The 18,671-nt window shown below is 38.8% G+C and overlaps 1 protein-coding gene across 1 annotated transcript in view; it reads left to right on the forward strand.

Moving 5' to 3' along the window:
• Arms (Ankyrin repeat-rich membrane spanning) overlaps positions 1–18,671 on the forward strand; it is a 680,132-nt gene that overhangs the window by 520,557 nt on the left and 140,904 nt on the right. The window contains exon 19 of the mRNA XM_090381558.1: positions 15,043–15,277. Coding sequence (XP_090237684.1) covers positions 15,043–15,277 — 235 coding nt within the window. The remainder of the gene's footprint in view (positions 1–15,042; positions 15,278–18,671) is intronic.

Genomic DNA, 18,671 nt, shown 5'->3' on the forward strand with positions numbered 1-18,671 from the left:
TCCACTAATAACATTAGTCCACGAAGAGCAGCACCCATTGATTACCACCCTCTGTCTTCTCCCACTTAACCATCCTTTTATCCATTGTAGCAACTTACCCTTAATACCATTCTGCTCCAATTTGTACAGTAGTCTTCCATGCGCAACAGTGTCAAAAGCTTTCCTGAAATCCAAGTATATGATATCAAAATTATTTTTTGCATCCAGTTCCTTTGTGACCACATCATAATAACCAATCAAATTTGTCAGACAAGACTTTCCCTTAACAAACCCATGCTGTGTCTGAATTATTGCTGCAGTCTTGTCTAGATGATCCTGCAATGCATCTTTAACCAGTGACTCCATTATTTTACCCGGAACAGAAGTTAAACTAACTGGTCTGTAATTATTCGTGTCACCCTTCGATCCCCCTTTGTGAATTGGGGATACATTTGCACATCTCCAGTCCGTGGGAACCTCCCCTGAATCCAAGGATGCTCTCATAATTATGGCTAAGGGTTTGCTTAGTTGCTTTGCCGCCTCCTTTAATATAACTGGATAGATCCCATCCGCCCCAGGTGCCTTTCTTATGTTTAACTTCAACAATTTCTCCTCCACTTTGCTCTCAGTTATTACAAAATCATTAAGCACACTGCTACAATTTGATAACCTTCTTCCATTTTCAAACTGTAATGATTCCTCACGTGTGAATGTAGATGCAAAATACTCATTCAGTTTGTTTGCTATCTGAGCAGGATCATCAACAGTCGAACCATCGATGTCAAGTGGACCAATCATATTCAGCCCCTTCCTTTTAGAGTTTATATAAGTAAAGAAATCCTTGCTGTTTTTCTTAGCATCTTTTGCCAAGGATTTCTCGTAATCTGCCTTCGCCTGCCTAACCTCCTTTGTCACTTGATTACAGACTAGCTTATATCTGCCATAAGCTTCTGAGTCGCTTGATAATTTATATGTATCCCATGTATTTTTCTTCTCTATTACAAGTCTCATTAGTTCATTAGATAACCATTTAGGCCTAAACCTTGAACAATATTTCTTCATCGGTATGAAAAGTCTAGTAGCTTCCACGATTAATTCCTTGAATGCTTCCCACTTTGAATTTACTGTTTGTAACATCGTCAGTCGATCCCACTGTACAGAATTTAAAAACTGTCTGAGACCACTGTACTCCCCTTTACGGAAGCAAAAACCCTTTCCTTTACCCCTGACGGTAGTTACCTCTTTGAGTAAATCCCACTTCAGCACACTGTGATCACTGCCACCTAGTGGTTCCTTTATCTGCAAATTCTTAATACACGAATGATCACTGCTGATAACCAGATCAAGAGTGTTACTTTCTCTGGTTGCCTCTCGAACATGCTGCTGCAGAAAACAATCATCCAATAAATCCACAAAAGTCTGACTAGTGTGTGAGTGACCAACCCACAAGTTCCAGTCAATATCTGGGAAGTTAAAAATCCCCCATTATAAGACATTCTGATTTACTGGCCCACTCTATTTCTCTGTACAATTGTTCATTGTACTCATTCGAGTCATTAGGCCTATAACACACTCCTACTCTTATCTTTGCTTTTGCAGTGCTTATGTCACACCAAACTGACTCAACAGTGCACTGTCCATCTATATCAACTGGATGCACTTCTTTTGATTTTATGTTTTTCTTAATTAACAGCATAACACCTCCTCCCTTTCTGTCCTGTCTATCCTTTCTGTACACATTGTACTCCCCAAATTCCAGTTCTGCATTCCTTATATCTTTGTGACACCACGTCTCTGCTATCCCAACAATATCCGCCTTTGATGTCTTGACCAACACTTCAAATTCATCAAATTTATTTACTATACTTCTAGCATTGGTATACATGCAAGCATACATGCTCCTATGCCTATTCCTTGTTACCCTAACACATCCCATATACCCAACTATTCCAGGATGACTGCCATCCGTCCCTGAAACCCCCAACACCCCTCGCTCCAGGTCGCTTCTTATTCTAATAGAAGTTGTGCAAGAATCACCTTCACCTCTGCCTGCGGTTACTGTTAAACTATTAGTCTTTGTATCCCCCCAAGCTAGCAGTTTTCCGACCCACCTAACACTGCCTCGATAGCATCAGCAAATATTCTTGCACCCTTTCTATTTAAGTGTATCCCATCCCTGTAGAAGCAATCTCTCCTGTTAACAAGTACAGTCCAGGCTGAAAAAAATTCTACCCCTTGAGCCTTGCACAATCTTTCCAGGGCCGAATTGATCGACAAGGCTCTCATCATATACTCCCTCCTATCGTGTCTGGGCAGAATTGCAGACACTTTCAAATGCAACCCTAATTCTCGGCTTTTTTTCAACAGTGACCTGTACTTGTTGAGTAATTCTGCCGGTCTCCTACTCTTAATATCATTAGTGCCAACGTGTACAACTATATCACCTTTTGTGCCCTTGAAAGATGATATCCGCTCTACAACGTCATCAACCTTTGCCCCTGGCAGACATACCCTGGTTCTGTTCCACCTATCCTTTTTACATAGCATGTTCCCCGTTTCCCTGACAATAGAGTCACCAACAACTAATATTTCCTGTGGGACCAGCGCATTCTGCCTTGGGGGTTGCCGCTGTGTTGCGTGATGACCAAGTGCAAGCTCTGGCGTTGATGTGGCCAGCTGAGAGCTTGATGGGCCCTCAATTTATTTCCTTCGAGGTCATCCACCCTGTCCTTCAAACTCTCATATAGGCCCATAACAACGCTGAGTTGTCGCCTGATTTCCTTACACTCCTTACATCGCGCACACACAAAGACATCCCCCATGGCAATATCATGTTCCGTTCCAGAGAGTTCGGCAAACATTTCACAAGTTGCACATTTTTTTAGGCTGTGACGCGTTGGAGAATCGCCCCCCTCAGTTCTCCCCCGAGTCACAACACTCCTGCCACTTTGTGCCCGTTGCTTTGCTGCTCTAGTTCGGGGCATGGTAGTTTAAATTAATAAAATCAATAAATTAAATGTCAGTAGTATTTGAATAGAAACTATGAAAGGGACAAAATAAACCTAGTAAACAGATGTTTCATAAGGTCTCGCCACTGCTAAATGTCTGATTTGCTTTAGTATAAACATGAGAAGGTTTTACTTTACTGGCCTTTCGAAAATGATATAGTTGATATCTTAGTTTCAAACAAATTTCTTTAGATATATGATGAAAATGAAGAGTACTTTATGAATTTCCGCAAATGGTATGTCGGACATTGATATAAAAAACAAAGTATTGTAGAAAACTTTGCATCGAAATGGACGATAAAGAGGATGCTCAAGCGAAATGCAAGGAATATGTTCAGAGTCGAATCGCAGAGGATGCTAGTAACAGACTTCAAGAGAACAATGATGATATTGAAATGATTTCGGCAAACTCACCGTGGTTCATCGACAAGATAACGTCATGACCAGCGACAATTACTGCAAGTTTGTTTGAATGAGGAATAGAGAACAACACGAGTTAATTCTTGAAGTTATAGATCGAATAACAGATCGAGCTAACACAACACCACTTCAAACATCCTTTACTGGACCAGCCGGCTGTGGCAAGACGTTTACCTTGAAAATTATGATGGACTTACAATCGCCTAAGTCAGGCTCTCAATTCGCTTAACAGCACATTTGTCGCCTGCGCAATGATGGGGAAGGCAGCCGTAGCGATCATTGGTACTACAGTTCATTCGCCGTTCAAAGTTGGTATGACATGAATACATGGTGGTCTTGCTCGAGTAACTTTGCACCTCTATCATAACTCATTTCAAAATGATCAAGCAGTATTCATTGATGAAGTTAGCATGTTTGTTTGTATTTGGTTTTTAGGAGCATTAGCAACTAAGGCCATATTGTTCTGGGGGATATGTGGTGGTCATTCCCTGACCACATCCTCCGTATTTGGTGGTCACGGGCTCGAACCCCGGTCTAATTAAGAAGTGTGTGCTACGCACTACTGCTCCTGCCCACATGGCTACGGAGGCGCCCGAAGTTAGCATGATTGGAGCCGACATTTTGCATATGATCAATGCCATACTGCAACAGAATTCCATCAAGAGTTTGGTGGTTTAGATATCAATATTTGCAGAGATTTGAGTCAGTTGCCACCAGTGAATGCACAGCAAATATTCAAGCCTCATAAGAATTCCGTGGGTGGTGCAATTTTGTGGCAGTCTCTCAGTTTCTTTCCACTGGTTCAAGTGATGAGACAGAGTGATGTTGTATTCTCTAGCATATTAACTAAAATCGGAAACGGTGAAATGTTAGACACTGAAGAAAAGAAGTTAATCGAAAGTCAATTTAGAACACAAGGCTTTTCATGGAACAAGTACCAAATGCTGTTTTTGGTTTCATCGTAACAATGATGTTGTTGAATATAACGTTCAAGCATTGGAAGGAAACACCACCATCGATTGTACAACCAACGATCACTTCACGGATTACACGGGTCACGAACAGTTGACTAGAATGCGAACAAAACTGCATCAAATGAGAGTAGCAGAGACCAGAGGTTTGCCATACATATTGCATCTATCGACTGGAAAACCTTACACGATCACTACAAACATCGATGTTGAAGATGGTTTGGTCAGTGGAGCGATCAGAACTTTACAGCACATTGAGATGGAAGAAGCAGAAATCAAACGATTGTGGTTACATTTCAAAGTAAGAATGTTGCAACTAAAAGTCGCTTCAAGTCTTGCCTGCACATATTGTTGCATCGTGGCATATTAAAATATGGCTGGACTCCAATTACGAGACGTTCTGCCACAGTATCTTTCAAAATAAAAATGCTTAAATGCATAAGAATCTAATTTCCTTTGGTTGAAGCTTGTGCCATGATGGTTCATAAATTGCAGGTTGGAACTGTCAAAGAAATCGTATTCGATTACGATAAGAGTCTTGAACAGCAATTGGTATATGTTGTATTGTCGAGAGTAAGAAGCATCGATGTCCTATACATCAGAAATCAGAAAGATGACTTTACATTCTACCATGCTCGCAGTTGTAAAGCGTTTAAGATGCAAGATCTTTGAACTGAATTGAAATGTTTGAATAACCATCATTTAGAAACACTCTACAACCTCATTACATTTTTGGGATCCAGTTGATTCATCGAGTTTCGGAATAGTATTGTTGAATTCACCGAGTTTGAAACTTCATAGCGAAGACATTGCGACCGATCCAATTCTCAAGGAGTCTAATATCTTGGCATTAAATGAAACACGGCTTGAAAACAATGAAAATGTTGATGTTTGAGGATAAAAACGTATCACACAATTCAAAAGACCTTCTGTGCGTCTGGTGGTGTTATGATATCCAATAAAGTTGAATCGACAATATGTACGCCACATATTCTCATTACCGTGAATGCAGACTCGCTACGGCAAATGAATGATACAGATAATTGTGACGACATTTGTGCAGCTGAAGTTGAAATAAATGGACAGAAGACTTTGCTTGTAACATCCTAAATCAACATTGACCTAATTCAACATTGGAGCAGATTAAAGTTTTCTTAATATCCAATCTAGCGATTTATATGCCAGTTTGGAGACATACCTAAAGTTGTAGGGAAATTCAACTTTCAAGAGATCCCAATAATTTTAGTGGGCGAGTTCAACATTGACGTTAAGAAACCTGAAAATGCTCCATTCCTCGACTTCGTGGAATCAACATTCGACCTTAAACTCGCATCAGATCTTATAAAATTTACTATGCGTGGTCAATCATGTATTGACTTGGTCTTCAATCGCAATGTTAAAAGTTTGAATTGTTTCAACTATGTATCCTACTTTAGTTACCACAAACCTTTATTGTTGATTGTAAATGAAAATACTAAATAAAATAAAACTGATTTTATTAATCTTAAATTGTATTTTTTCATTTCACATGACGTTATTCACGGATCCACCTTTGGCTCCATCGAGCCAACGTCGATTTTTTCCTTTAGACAACACAACTTTTATACCACTTAGTCACTCTAGTGCACTGCTCCTGCCTCCCGATGACGGAGCCATTAACCTGGAAGAAGAAATCCACTCTCTCAGGGCTGAAAGGTAAAGATGAATAACAATATGGTTTCACCTTTAGAGCTGTTGAGCTCAAGAGTAGAGACAGATCACACAGATAATGACTTTTCACAACCGAAGAGGTTGAAAACAACACCTAAAGAGGAGATATCAGCCTCTGAGCAAATTATCGCCCTTACTAGTGCAGAAATGCATCAAGTCTGTTGTTGATTCACCTAAATCAGTAAGGCGACTTCAGTCGGGTGATCTTCTATGAAGGAGTACATCCAATAAAAGTTACTCCTCATGCCACCTTAAACTCCTCTGAGGGATTAGAAACAGAATGGGACTTACTACTTGTATCAAAGGAGGAAATTGTCCAAGAATTACACAATCAAAATGTCGTCCAAGCAAAAGAATCATGACCTGAAAAGATGGTACTCTGGTTCCAATAAGGAGCATAAGTCTTACTTTTAACACTCCTAACTTACCAACATCTGTAAAAGCAGGCTACCTACATTGCAGTGTCCGACCATACATTCCGAATCCCATCAGGTGCTACAAATGCCAAATATATGGACACTCCCAGACTGCATGTCCAGGTGAGGCAATATGTCCTAACTGCGGGCCAAAAGATCACAACCAATCTGATTTTGCCGCTACCACTCCACATTGCCCAAATTGTAAGTGTAACCACCCGGCTTTCTCAAAAACATGTGAATTATGAAAGCAAGGGAAAAAAATTCAGAAATATAAAGTAGAGAACAAAGTGACATACTCAAAGGCAAGAAGACAGATAATCAAAATAGAGACAAAGCGAACGTATGACACAGCAGCTCAACATTTGCAGTCCGTAGGGATCCAGACTGAAGTATCCATTCCTCCGAATATCAATTGCAAACTGGGCATGTTCATTGCTCTCTATTTCAAAACAGTGAGCAGTGTAGTAATACTAATTCTAAAAACAAGTGAGCAGTGTAGTAATACCCCAATTACCATACCAACGGATGTTTCCTCAACAATAAAATCAAAAGTGACAGAAACCATGAAACTGCAATCATCACCCACCACCGGAATGAACATCGAACGTCATGATTCAGATGATGGCATCTTAGAATTACATGCAACTGATGAGATGAACGTGACTCGCCCCATCTTTCCTAAGAAAGAAAAAACAAAAATAGATTGATACAAGCAAGCTACAACTAAAAAACTGTCAGAGCCGAAAGCAACACACAAAATCACACAATAGAAAAATCCTTCAATGGAATTTCAGAAGCTTTCCGAACACAAAAGACGATTTGTAGGAACTAATCAATCAGTATAACCAGCTGGCATAGCCTTACAGGAAACTCTTTTAAATTTACGAGTGTGCCCTTCTGTCAAAAATTATACCATCTTTAGACGAAATAGGAGTGTTGACATGCCAGCTCATGGAAGTGTAGCTATTATTGTCAGAAATAACATTCCATCCAATCATGTTTCTCTTCTGACTCCTTTTGAAGTAGTGGCAGTGAAAATTGTAATTGGTATCACCCTTACAATAGCTTCTATATATCTTCCTCCTAATTTCTCTTTCTCCTCAGATGACTTAGAAAACCTAGTAGATCAGCTGCCATCTCCATTCTGCTTACTGGTTGACTTCAATGCTCATCATCCATTATGGGATCTCCAAAAATTGACTAAAGGGGTAAAATAATAAAATCGCTGCTTGTTGCTCATAACCTTACCCTGTTAAACTCTGGTGAACCCAACTATGTCCATTTTTCTATAGGATCCATGATGCAGTAGACCTTTCAATGTACTTTCCCTCCATATATGCCAATATGGAGTGGTCAATTCTTGATACCCCCCACTAAACAGTGATCATCTACCGATTCTTTGCAATATTCAAATACAAGTAAACTTGTCCCCATTTCAGCAATCTACTTGGAAATTCCGTTAGGCAAACTGGCATCAATATGCCTCCCTAATCCAGTTTGATGATAAGATAGTCCAATCCCAGCCCATAGATATTGTCACTCATCATATAACAAATCAGATATTACAAGCTGCAAATTCTGCAATACCTAAATCTTTGCCTGGGAAATGCAAACACAGTAGTTACTGGTATATCTGGGTATATCAGGAATGCACACATGCTAAACAGACAAAAAATCGAGTTTAGAATTTGTTTCGCAAATTTCCTACAACTGCTAATCTTATTAACTTTAAAAGACTCAAGGCCAAATTCCACCAAATAAGAAGAAAAGCAAAGAAAGATGCCTAGATAAGTTTTGCTTCCACCATAAATAAGGACACGAACAACAGACTCATCTGGAAGAAAATCCAAGCACTTAATGGTAAATATGTGCAGTCTCCAGCCTCAATTCTAAACTGGAAAGGACAGGAATTGTCCAGTCCAACAGAAATAGCAAACAAATTAGTTGAGTCATTCGCCGCTATATCAGCAGTATTCACATACAGCCAAATCTTCCAAAAAATTAAGGCATCTGCAGAACAACATAAAATAAACTTTTCTGCTAAGTTATTTCACCCATACAATCAGCCATTCACTTTATAGGAACTTTTGGAGTCTCTCAATAAAACATCTTGTACTGTTGCCGGTCCAGTTGGAGTTTGCTATATAATGTTAAAAAAGTTAAATAACAAAGCAATAAGTTCCCTGTTGAAATTCTACAACCGAATATATTTAGAAAATACTTATCCACATTCCTGCCATTACTCAATTGTACTGGCTTTTCCAAAGCCAGGTAAGGATTTTACCATACCACATAATTACAGGCCGATATCACTGACTAGCTATTTAGGCAAAGTCTTATAAAAAATGGTCCATAGGTGGTTAACTTGGCTTCTGGAAACAATCTGCTAAACAGAAACCAATATGGATTTCAGAAAAACGCTCAACGTTGGATGTGATGATTAAAGCAGAAGAAAACATCCGCAATGCTTTCAAGGCGCCTCCGTAGCCAGATGGGCAGGAGTAGCAGTGCGTAGCACATGCTTCTTGGTTAGATCAAGGTTCGAGCCTGTGACCACCAAATATGGAGGATACGGAAAGGTCAGGGAATGACTACTGCATATCCCCAGAGCAATATGGCCTTAGTTGCTAATGCTCCTAAAAACCAAATAACAAACAACCGACAGCAATGCTTTTGTAAGAAGACAACATGGTTAACCTCGATATCGAGAAAGCCTTCGATACCACTTGTCAATATGGTATCCTCCAGGACCTTCGTTCTTTTGGTTTGAGGGGGCAGTTACCCTAATTTATACAAAACTTCCTACACCACAGAACATTTCAGGTCAGATATAGGAACAGTGTATCCAAATCGTTGAAACAAGAGGAGGGTGTACCGCAGAGTTCCATCCTGAGTGCAATGTTATTCACAACAAGAATTACAAATATGACACGAGACATGCCAAAAACAGTTGAATCATACATGTTTATTGACGACCTCATTATTCTTGTCAGTCATAAACTATGAATGCCATTGAAAGACAACTTCAACTATCCATAGCCAGAATAGAATCGTGGGTACAACTGAATGGCTATTCCTTAGTAGAAAATATATTGACTGCAGCTCATTTCTGTAAAATACGAAAATTACATCCAGATCCGGAAATATATTTAAAAAACAACCTGATTCCTCTTACCAATAATTTTCATTTATTGGTCTATATCTAGACAATGAACTTAGTTTTTCCAATCATATAGCATACCTTAGAACAGCTTGTCTAAAGAAAATAAACATCTTGAGAACTGTCTCCTCTTACTCCTGGAGTGCTGATAGATACTCCCTCTCACATATTTATAAAACTTTAATCCAGTCCCACTTAGATTATGGATCACCTGTCTATCAAGAAACAGCCGTAAGGATAGCCACTGGAGCCTTCAAAATGTCTCCAGTCCACAGCCTGTATATTGAGGCAAATGAATCCCCATTGCACCTCAAACGAAAATCCTTACTATGTAGCTATGCTGCAAAAATTAAGTGTTCCATCTCATCCTAGCTGGGAATACCTATTTGACCCTCAGTATATAATGCTATACCATAATAAACCTAATGAAAGCTGCCCTGCAGGTATTAGATTGCAAGAACTGATGCTTGGTTGGAATATTAACTTACAGCATATCCTCGAAGACATTGCTCCTCCTGAGCATCCCTGAATTCAATACTCACCTCCTTGTGATAATTTGTTTCTGAGATGGAGAAAAGGCAAACAACAACTTCCAGTAGCTACATGAAGCCCACACCTTATAAAACTTAGAGAAACTTCATATTTATACAGATAGCTCCAAAACAGATGAAGCAGTAGGTGCCAGCAATTTGTTCTGCCTTTTCAATAGCCATGTATCTTCCTACAAATGCAGTATCTATACCCCAGAATTGTATGGAATTAAACTAGCCCTAGATAATATAACCAAGCAGCAATTCAAGCGAGCTCTTATATACATAGACTCCTTAAGTGCAGTCACTGCTATTCAATATACTACTTCTTCCCAACATTCCATTCTGAAACAGATACCTCAGTTATACCAATAACTAACATCCAACCAGCTGGTCACCTTCTGCTAGAACCCTGGTCATGTCAGCATCCCAGGTAATGAAAGTGTGGATTGTGCTTCTAAACATCCTAACAGTGGATCATTCTGCCATCTGAAAGTCGCATACACTGATTATAAATCAACTGTTAAAGCAGCATGTAGGATTCAATGGTCTGAACTGTGGCAAACATAAGTCAATAATAAACTATTTCAGATTAAAAAAGAACCTCAGCTGTGGACTTCCAGTTTCAGGAAAAGCAGGCGAGAAGTCATTTTGGCAAGACTCTGTATTGCCAAAATGAATTATACAACTCATTTGTTCTTGCTTATGGGAGAAAATCCACCTCATTGTCCCTTCTGTCAGACTCAGCTAACAATCAAACACATCCTAATAGAATGCCCTAAATACTTAAGTAACCAGAAATCCAGTTTTTATTCTCTATCTAATTTGCAGGAGCCTTTAACTTTACTACACATAATTGGCAATAATGCAAATTTTGAAGCACTGTTTAAATACTTGATAAGCCTAAATATATATATAATCATCTCTGATCACCATATTATTAAAGACTCAGACATAAGTTAATAATGAAAAGGCACAATATGACCCAGGAGGCTCTTATGCCAAAAAAACCACAACAACAATCCATAGGCCAAGCAAGTTGATAATTCAAGGTATATTATGAGGGTGGTTCAATAAAGAATTGTCCTGACCTAGCTGCAGAGGCGCTAGCCTGTTGATCCTTGGCACAGGTTTTAGTCCTTCTCTACATAGCCACCATGCAGATTTACACATTTTTCCCATCGATGAATGAGGCTACGGATTCAGTTTTTGTAGAAGTGGTGAAATTGGTCTTTGACTCTGTTGCAGAAATGAGTGTCTCATCGTCAGGGAAGTGGGTCCCCTGAAAAAATGATTTGAGGGAAGGAAACGAAGTTTGATGGTGCAAGATCGGGTGAGTAAGCTGGATGGGGAAGTATTTCATATCCACAAGTGGCCGCTTGTGTTGTTGTTTCAGAAGTGTGAACTGAGCATTGTCTTGAAGCATTCTCACACCTTTGGACAGCATGCCACGCTTACATGTTTTGATTTTCTCCTGTAATTTTGTAACTTGGCATAATAGGCACCTGTAATTGTTCTACCTTTCGGCAGGTAATCAGTCATTATTACGCCTTTCTCATCCCAAAATACTGTCGGCAAGACCTTTCCTGCTGAAGCTTGGACCCTTGCATTCTTGGGGGGGGGGGAACATTATGTCGCCATTCCATGGACGAAATGGAATGGCGACATGATGGTCATTTACTTTCAGGGTCGAAATGGTGTATCCAACTTTCATCCTGAGTGATTAGACGAGATAAAAAGTCTTCCTCATTTTTTTGGCACAGGGCTAACAACTCTTGTGATTTCTGTTGTCGATCAGCCTTCTGGAAACCAGTTAATAATCGAGGAATCCATCTTGCACTCAATTTCCGTAAATGGCGTTGGTCATGAATGACTGTTTCAACAGAGTCCACTAATCTTCACCTCCTGGGACAATTCATGCACAGATATCTGGCAATCTTCCATAATTAACGACTCTACTTTTCTGATCGTGCTTTCATCAATGGTTGAATGGGGACGACCTGGAATGGGCTCAGATTCTACCGCTGTCCAACCACACCTAAACTGTCTATGCCAGTGCTTCACAATGCCATAGGATGGGGCTTCATCCTTATATACAGCAGTCATCTCCTCGTCGATTTCTTTAGGAGATTTCCCCTTCAAGAACAGATACCAGATTACCGCTCTGGCTTCAACTTTGTCCATGATGCTACTTCGTCACATGTTCAGCTCTGTAAGAGAAAAACAAATTAAGACAGGGTTGAAATTTTACACCTTTAGTACAGAGATATGTATGATGCTACACACAAAATATCATGACTCTTCGATATGTGGAAGTAGGTGAGGGCGAATCTTTATTGAACCACCCTCATATCTTCACTCATGCAGAAGGTCTGTTTATATTCTTCTCTGTTGGCTTGATTAAAGCAGTTTTCTGGTTTTTAAATGCTATGCCAACATTTGTAAAGACAAGTGTAGTTCTTCAATCCAGTATACCTCACATCTATATACTGAAGTCATAATCCTTTGCTGTGCTGAAGAATGTTTATTTTTTGCAATATAGCTGTATAGTTTTCAAATTTTCCATTCTTATTTTTTTGAAGTTGATTACCATAGCAGACTAAACATGGTGACACTCATTTGGGACCACGTTTGGGTGAACAGGTGACCCAAATGACAGACACATATTTAATATTTTTTCAGTTATCCCATCACTTATTCAGCTAATGGAGGACTACCTATATTGCAAGTACTTCTACTGAATCGTCTAATGCCTAAGATGGCCTATTATAAAACTTTTAGTTTAGCAGTTAGGAAAACTGCAGGATTTCTAATATAGTTTCAGTTGTATAGTAGCATTTCTAACTGATAGAGCAGCATTGGATTCGACAACAACAAAAAAAAAAAAAAACTCTGCAGATGCAGCCCAGAAGGCACAATTTTGTAATATTTTAATTAAAAAGGAATTGCCATCCTTTGATACTGATCATCACATGATATAAGAGCTGAATAAAAGCCATTTTGTTTCATCTAAAATGCATAGAAAATTTTTCCAATTTTTTTTTTAATGTAATCATCATGTAAAACTCAGTTGGATTGTTTAAATTTGAAGGTCTGAAAATAATTCATTGTACAGTTTTGCACAAAATAATTCATTGCATAGAAATTTAGAATCAGCAAAGTATTCTCTGAAAATAGTGGAATTGTTAGTGAGATATAAAACTTTTGAACTGAAAGCACACAGAGTTGTTGAACTTTTTTATTTAAAAAAATTGTGCCTTCACATGATAACTGTTCAGAAAAGTTGTATGAGAAAACTAACATATTACAAAACAGTAATATGCATCATCTTGCCACTGACCTTTTCCACATACACTTTTTTCTATTTATATTTTTCTTGTTTTTTTTTTTTTTTTTTTTTTTTTTTGACCCAGTGCAAGCTATTAGTCTGCACATTCCTATGGATTTTGCATTTGAGAACATTCCTTTATATGAAAATGACACCTTCAAAATTTGAAATTCATGTCTATTGTTACTATCCCTGAGAATGCTACCCTTCACTTCCCATAGGGTGTTAGATGATGCTTTCCAAATTATTGAATATAGCATTGTGCTGCTTCTCACTGGCACTAAGCAGTACTGATGTAGACTATTGATGTAAGCAGCCTACAATAATATGATAATAATTGTGATTCCATTACACATGACTTTTTTTCTCTATTTACGACTATTGTCTTTATATCTCTCTATTTATTTTTTATTACTATTATATATATTTTTCTTCATTGCATGCACCTTTCTTCTCACCTTAATTTTTAGTTTTTCATTTCCCTCCCTCCCTCCCTCTCTCTCTCTGTCCTCATCATTACAGTTTTTGAGGTAAGTACCATAAATGCATAAAGAATTTGTTAAATATACAAGGCTTGACCACAAAAAGTTCAGCGGATGATCTTATTTGCTGAATGCAATAGCTAAAAAAAATTGAGTGGGCTGACAATCACATTGTTTGAGTATGCATACCCCAAGGTTTAACAAGCCAGTCTAGCAGAAAGCTGCTTTGAGTGAATATAACTTGTTTTGAATATAACTTGGGAAACACTTGAATCACAAAATAAATACAGCAAATTAATTAATGCCGACAGTAAGGCAAGATGTTATTCTGCTACTATGAACCTAACCACCCTTATATCAAAGTGAAAATAAACATAAAACTAAAATTAAGAATAGAAAAGAGAAAGACCAAAGCAACATTCACCTCCATAGAGCGAATGAACAGCTCCTCACTCAAAGAGTAACATGCCCACACCCCCCCGAGGATGAGCACTACCTATTTGGAAATGAGGAAAAACTTATTTTTTTCCTTATTTGTCACTTGTACAAAAAAGTATTAATTTGAATAGGCATGCAAAAATTAAATTATTGACTAGCAAAAATCCACTGATTCAGCACCATATGACTTTGGCCATTTCTAAAATTACAACAGAACATGAAAGGGAAAAAAAATACAGTAAATTCCTCCGGGTGAATGACAAACCTCCTAAAAACATTCACAGATTTCCAAAAATGTTTTCATCAGTGGCAGGCATGATGGAATGGTTATCTGGTTACAGATAGAGATTATATTGAAGAATATTACCAATGTAGAATATTATTCAATGATATGTTTTATCATTGAATAAAATTAATTTTTTGCACCATTCACACAACCCTTTGATCAAACCTTGTATTGTTGTACTAATTTTGCTTCAACATTAACAGCAGTCACTGTATAAATTACTTTCACTGTGTAAATATGATTCTCCTGTAACAATAAACAAATATGCTATTATCGTTATTTTTAACTTTTTTAAATTATTTTTTTATCAGCCTTCTAATAGAAAAGCATCGAATTCCAGCATATCTATTCCAGAAGTATTCCGTAAAGGCCGCAAAGGTAATCAGAAGTTGAAAACAAGTGAAAGTATGGCTAGTAGCATTAGTAATTTGCATCGAATTGTTACTGGTGCACAAGATCTCACAAAGGTTCTGTTAACTGATGACTATTTTAGTGATGTAAATCCACGATCAATGAGAAGATTAATGAACATTGTGTATATTACAGGTAATTAATGAGCAATTCCAATTATATAAGTCAAAAAATATTGTAACTATTCTTTTACTATAAAACTTAAAATGTAATATACAGGGTGCTTCACTACCAGTGCGACAAACTTGCAGGAGGTGTAGGGGGCACAAAGACAAATCGGAATCACATAGCATTGCAGGGTCCGAAATGCCTTCGTCATGCGGTACAGGACGTTGAATGGGAGGTCGCATGAACAGCGATCCCGCTGGAAGTCGGCATTTGCGAACTGGTTCCCGAGGCAGTAGGATGGACGAGTATTCAAACGTTGAACTGGCCGACATGCACCTCGCGTATGGAACTGTGGACTGTAACGGGCGCGCCGCTCTGCGCTTGTACCAGGAACGTTTCCCGCGCAGGCGTGCTCCTCATCATATGATTTTCGCATGTATGCACAGAAGGTTACATGAGACTGGTTGTTTCACGAGAGGTACCATGAATCGAGAGCGAACGACGAGGATGCCAGACAATGAGGAGAATGTCCTACGTCTTGCAGAAGGCAATCCGAGAACGAGTACCCGAGCGATAGGCCAACGATTGGGTATTTCCCAATCCACTGTATGGAGGATACTGTCAACAAACCAAATGAATTCATACCATCTGCAACGCGTCCAATCATTGGAGCCTGCAGATTATCCACTCTGGAGGACTTTTGCTACTTGGTTTCTTCAACAGAAACGGTTCACAAATGCTGACTTCCAGCAGGATCGCTGTCCACGCGACCTCCCATTCAACGTCCTCTACCACATGATGAAGGCATTTCGGACCCTGCAATGCTATGTGATTCCGATTCATCTTTGTGCCCCCTACACCTCCTGCAAGTTTGTCGCACTGGTAGTGAATTACCCTATATATGACCTATTCAAATATTGGAATCCAGTGAGAAAGTGGTATAATATTTAAAATCATTCAAGTAATGTTTCTAATATTAACATGGACTTATACCATTTTTTAATAAAGTTTTTAACTGAAATAAGTTTGATCTGCCATCTATCATGTTTTTATATATTTTATATTAACAGCATCAGTTATTAAAATTCATTTTTTTTTTTTATACAGAAATGGCATCCCCATAAACACAGTAAAGCACATAAATTTTATTTGATTTCGCCTATTGCATTGAGATATCCTCCCTTCAGGTCCTATAATATTAGGCAAATGCATCCCAGTTTTTGGCTGCATTTAAACACAATAGTTCCATTTAACATTAAGTCTGTTTAAATATATAACAGTTATAATAAACTTCTTTATTGCTACTAAGTACGGTACAAGTACTAGAAACAATAGTTCTCATCACGGCAACATGGCCAGGAGTTTTACTTTAAGGAATGATACATGTGATTAAATTAGTAAAATTAATAGTTACATGGGATATTATAAGTTACCCAAAATTAAAACATGTAAATTGAAATTATAATAAATAGGAAAATATAACAGAAACAGAACTGAATTTCGTAACACAATTTGGAAGAATTTATCCCAGTTCAACAGATTCAATCCACTCAAGGAGAATGAGGCAGTATTTGTAGCCGGTAACCATTTTCTGCAGGCTAATTCCAAGACAGAGCAGTGCCTGAACTTTGGGGAATGTCTGGACAGGTAGAAAACAATTACACAGTTTCAGCCGGTTGTATTTGAGGATTAGTGTGGTCTCTGACCTCACGGATGGCAAAGGATTGTGCCACTGACAGAAATCCCAGATGTTTGGGGCGTTTATCGCTCCTATGTACATTTTTACTGTAGTCATTAAACGCCTGCTGTCAATTAACTTAGGGAGCCAGGGTACATTTAGCTGCTCAGCCATGTCAGTTGTTCTCAATTGAGGGGGTCAGCGATGCTTATTTGTGGCCCATTTCAGGGTCCAGTATTCACACGCAAACACCAGTTTTTGAAGTGAGGCCGACGCAGATGCCCAAATTTCAGCAGCATATAAAATAACCAGATAAACAGTGGTTTGAAGCTATCTAGTAGTGGTTGCAGCATCGATAGAATGAATTAAGTGTTGCTTCGCTCTCCAGCATAGCGTGTTAAATCACTTCCAGAGGTATTCTATGTGTGCATCGAATCTCAACTTTGGATCAAAATTGACACAGAGTTCCTTATAGCAGGTAACCACTGGGATGAGAGTGCCAGAAACTGATGGTTGAATTACTGTTGGTTGCTGTTTCAATGAGTAAATCATTATTGAAGATTTTGAAGGGTTAGGGTTTAACCCAAACATCCTCAAATAAGTTGAAAGAGTTTTTTTTTTTTTTTATTTGGTAGTTTTTGGCGCATCGGCTTCTGTGGCCATAATGCACTTCCCAAGGTTTTTGCAGTACTTTGATCCAAGCCCGAGGCGGGATTCGAACCCGCGACCTTTGGGTTGCTAGGCAGGCACTTTACTCACCTGGCTAGCCCGGTCGGCAAAAGAGTGGTCAAGTTCTCAGTGATTGAAGACATAATTGCCTATGGGTTTGCAGATGGTGCGATTAAGGTAAGGGGACACATAAATCGAATTAGAATGGCTGAGAAAAGAAGGCCAGACAGAATGCCACATTGTGGGACTCCTGCATTGATTTTCCTTGTAAAGTGGGTCTTCTTCATTGTGAGGTAGACACTTCTATTCCTTAATAAAGCGGTGAAGAAAGCTAGTAGATCTTCCTTTATCCTGAAGAATTGCAGAAGGCTAAGAAGGGCTGTGATGTCTAAGCTGTCAAAAGCAGCTTCAATATCAGCGTGAACAATAGCTAATTCGGATTTAGTTTCAAAGGCCTGAAGAATTGATGTTTGTGCTGTCATGAGGTTTGTTATCGTGGATCTATTTGCGACTGTGAAGTGGAACTGTTTCGGTTTCTGTGGCATCAGCTGTTTGTTCAATGCTGGAAGGAGTACCTTTTCAAGGAGTTTGAGGAGGGTGCAAGACGTTGAGATTGGTCTGAAATCGTTTGGGCTTGTTGGCACTTGAACATTAGAGGCAGTGGACTCACAGAGTATTCATTCCATTGAGCAGGGAAAACTCGTGTGGAAAGAACCAAGTTGTAGATCAAGAGCAATGCATCTAGGATGTAGGGGCTAAGGCACTTAATTATGAAATGAGGTATTTTATCTTGGCCTGCTATACTGGATGGCCTGCTATACTAGGGAGTTTATAGCATTTATCAGTTGCTGTCTTGTGATGGAGATGATGGAGAGGTCATCAGTAGGAGCAAATTGAGAGTTTTGGAGAGGAATTTCTGCAGAAGTGGAATTGGCTTTGAATCTTGAAATGTAGTCCATCCAGTTATCTAGATCAAGATTGGGATTAATGACACTATGTCTGGATGAGTATGGCGCTTTTCCTTTAGACAAGGTAGCATCGGTGTATCTCTTTATGGCTGATGCCTTGAGTCGG

The sequence above is a fragment of the Mastigoproctus giganteus genome, chromosome 9 (genome assembly GCF_048544385.1).
Source record: "Mastigoproctus giganteus isolate SK-2022 chromosome 9, ASM4854438v1, whole genome shotgun sequence".
NCBI classification, from domain to species: Eukaryota; Metazoa; Arthropoda; class Arachnida; order Uropygi; family Thelyphonidae; genus Mastigoproctus; species Mastigoproctus giganteus.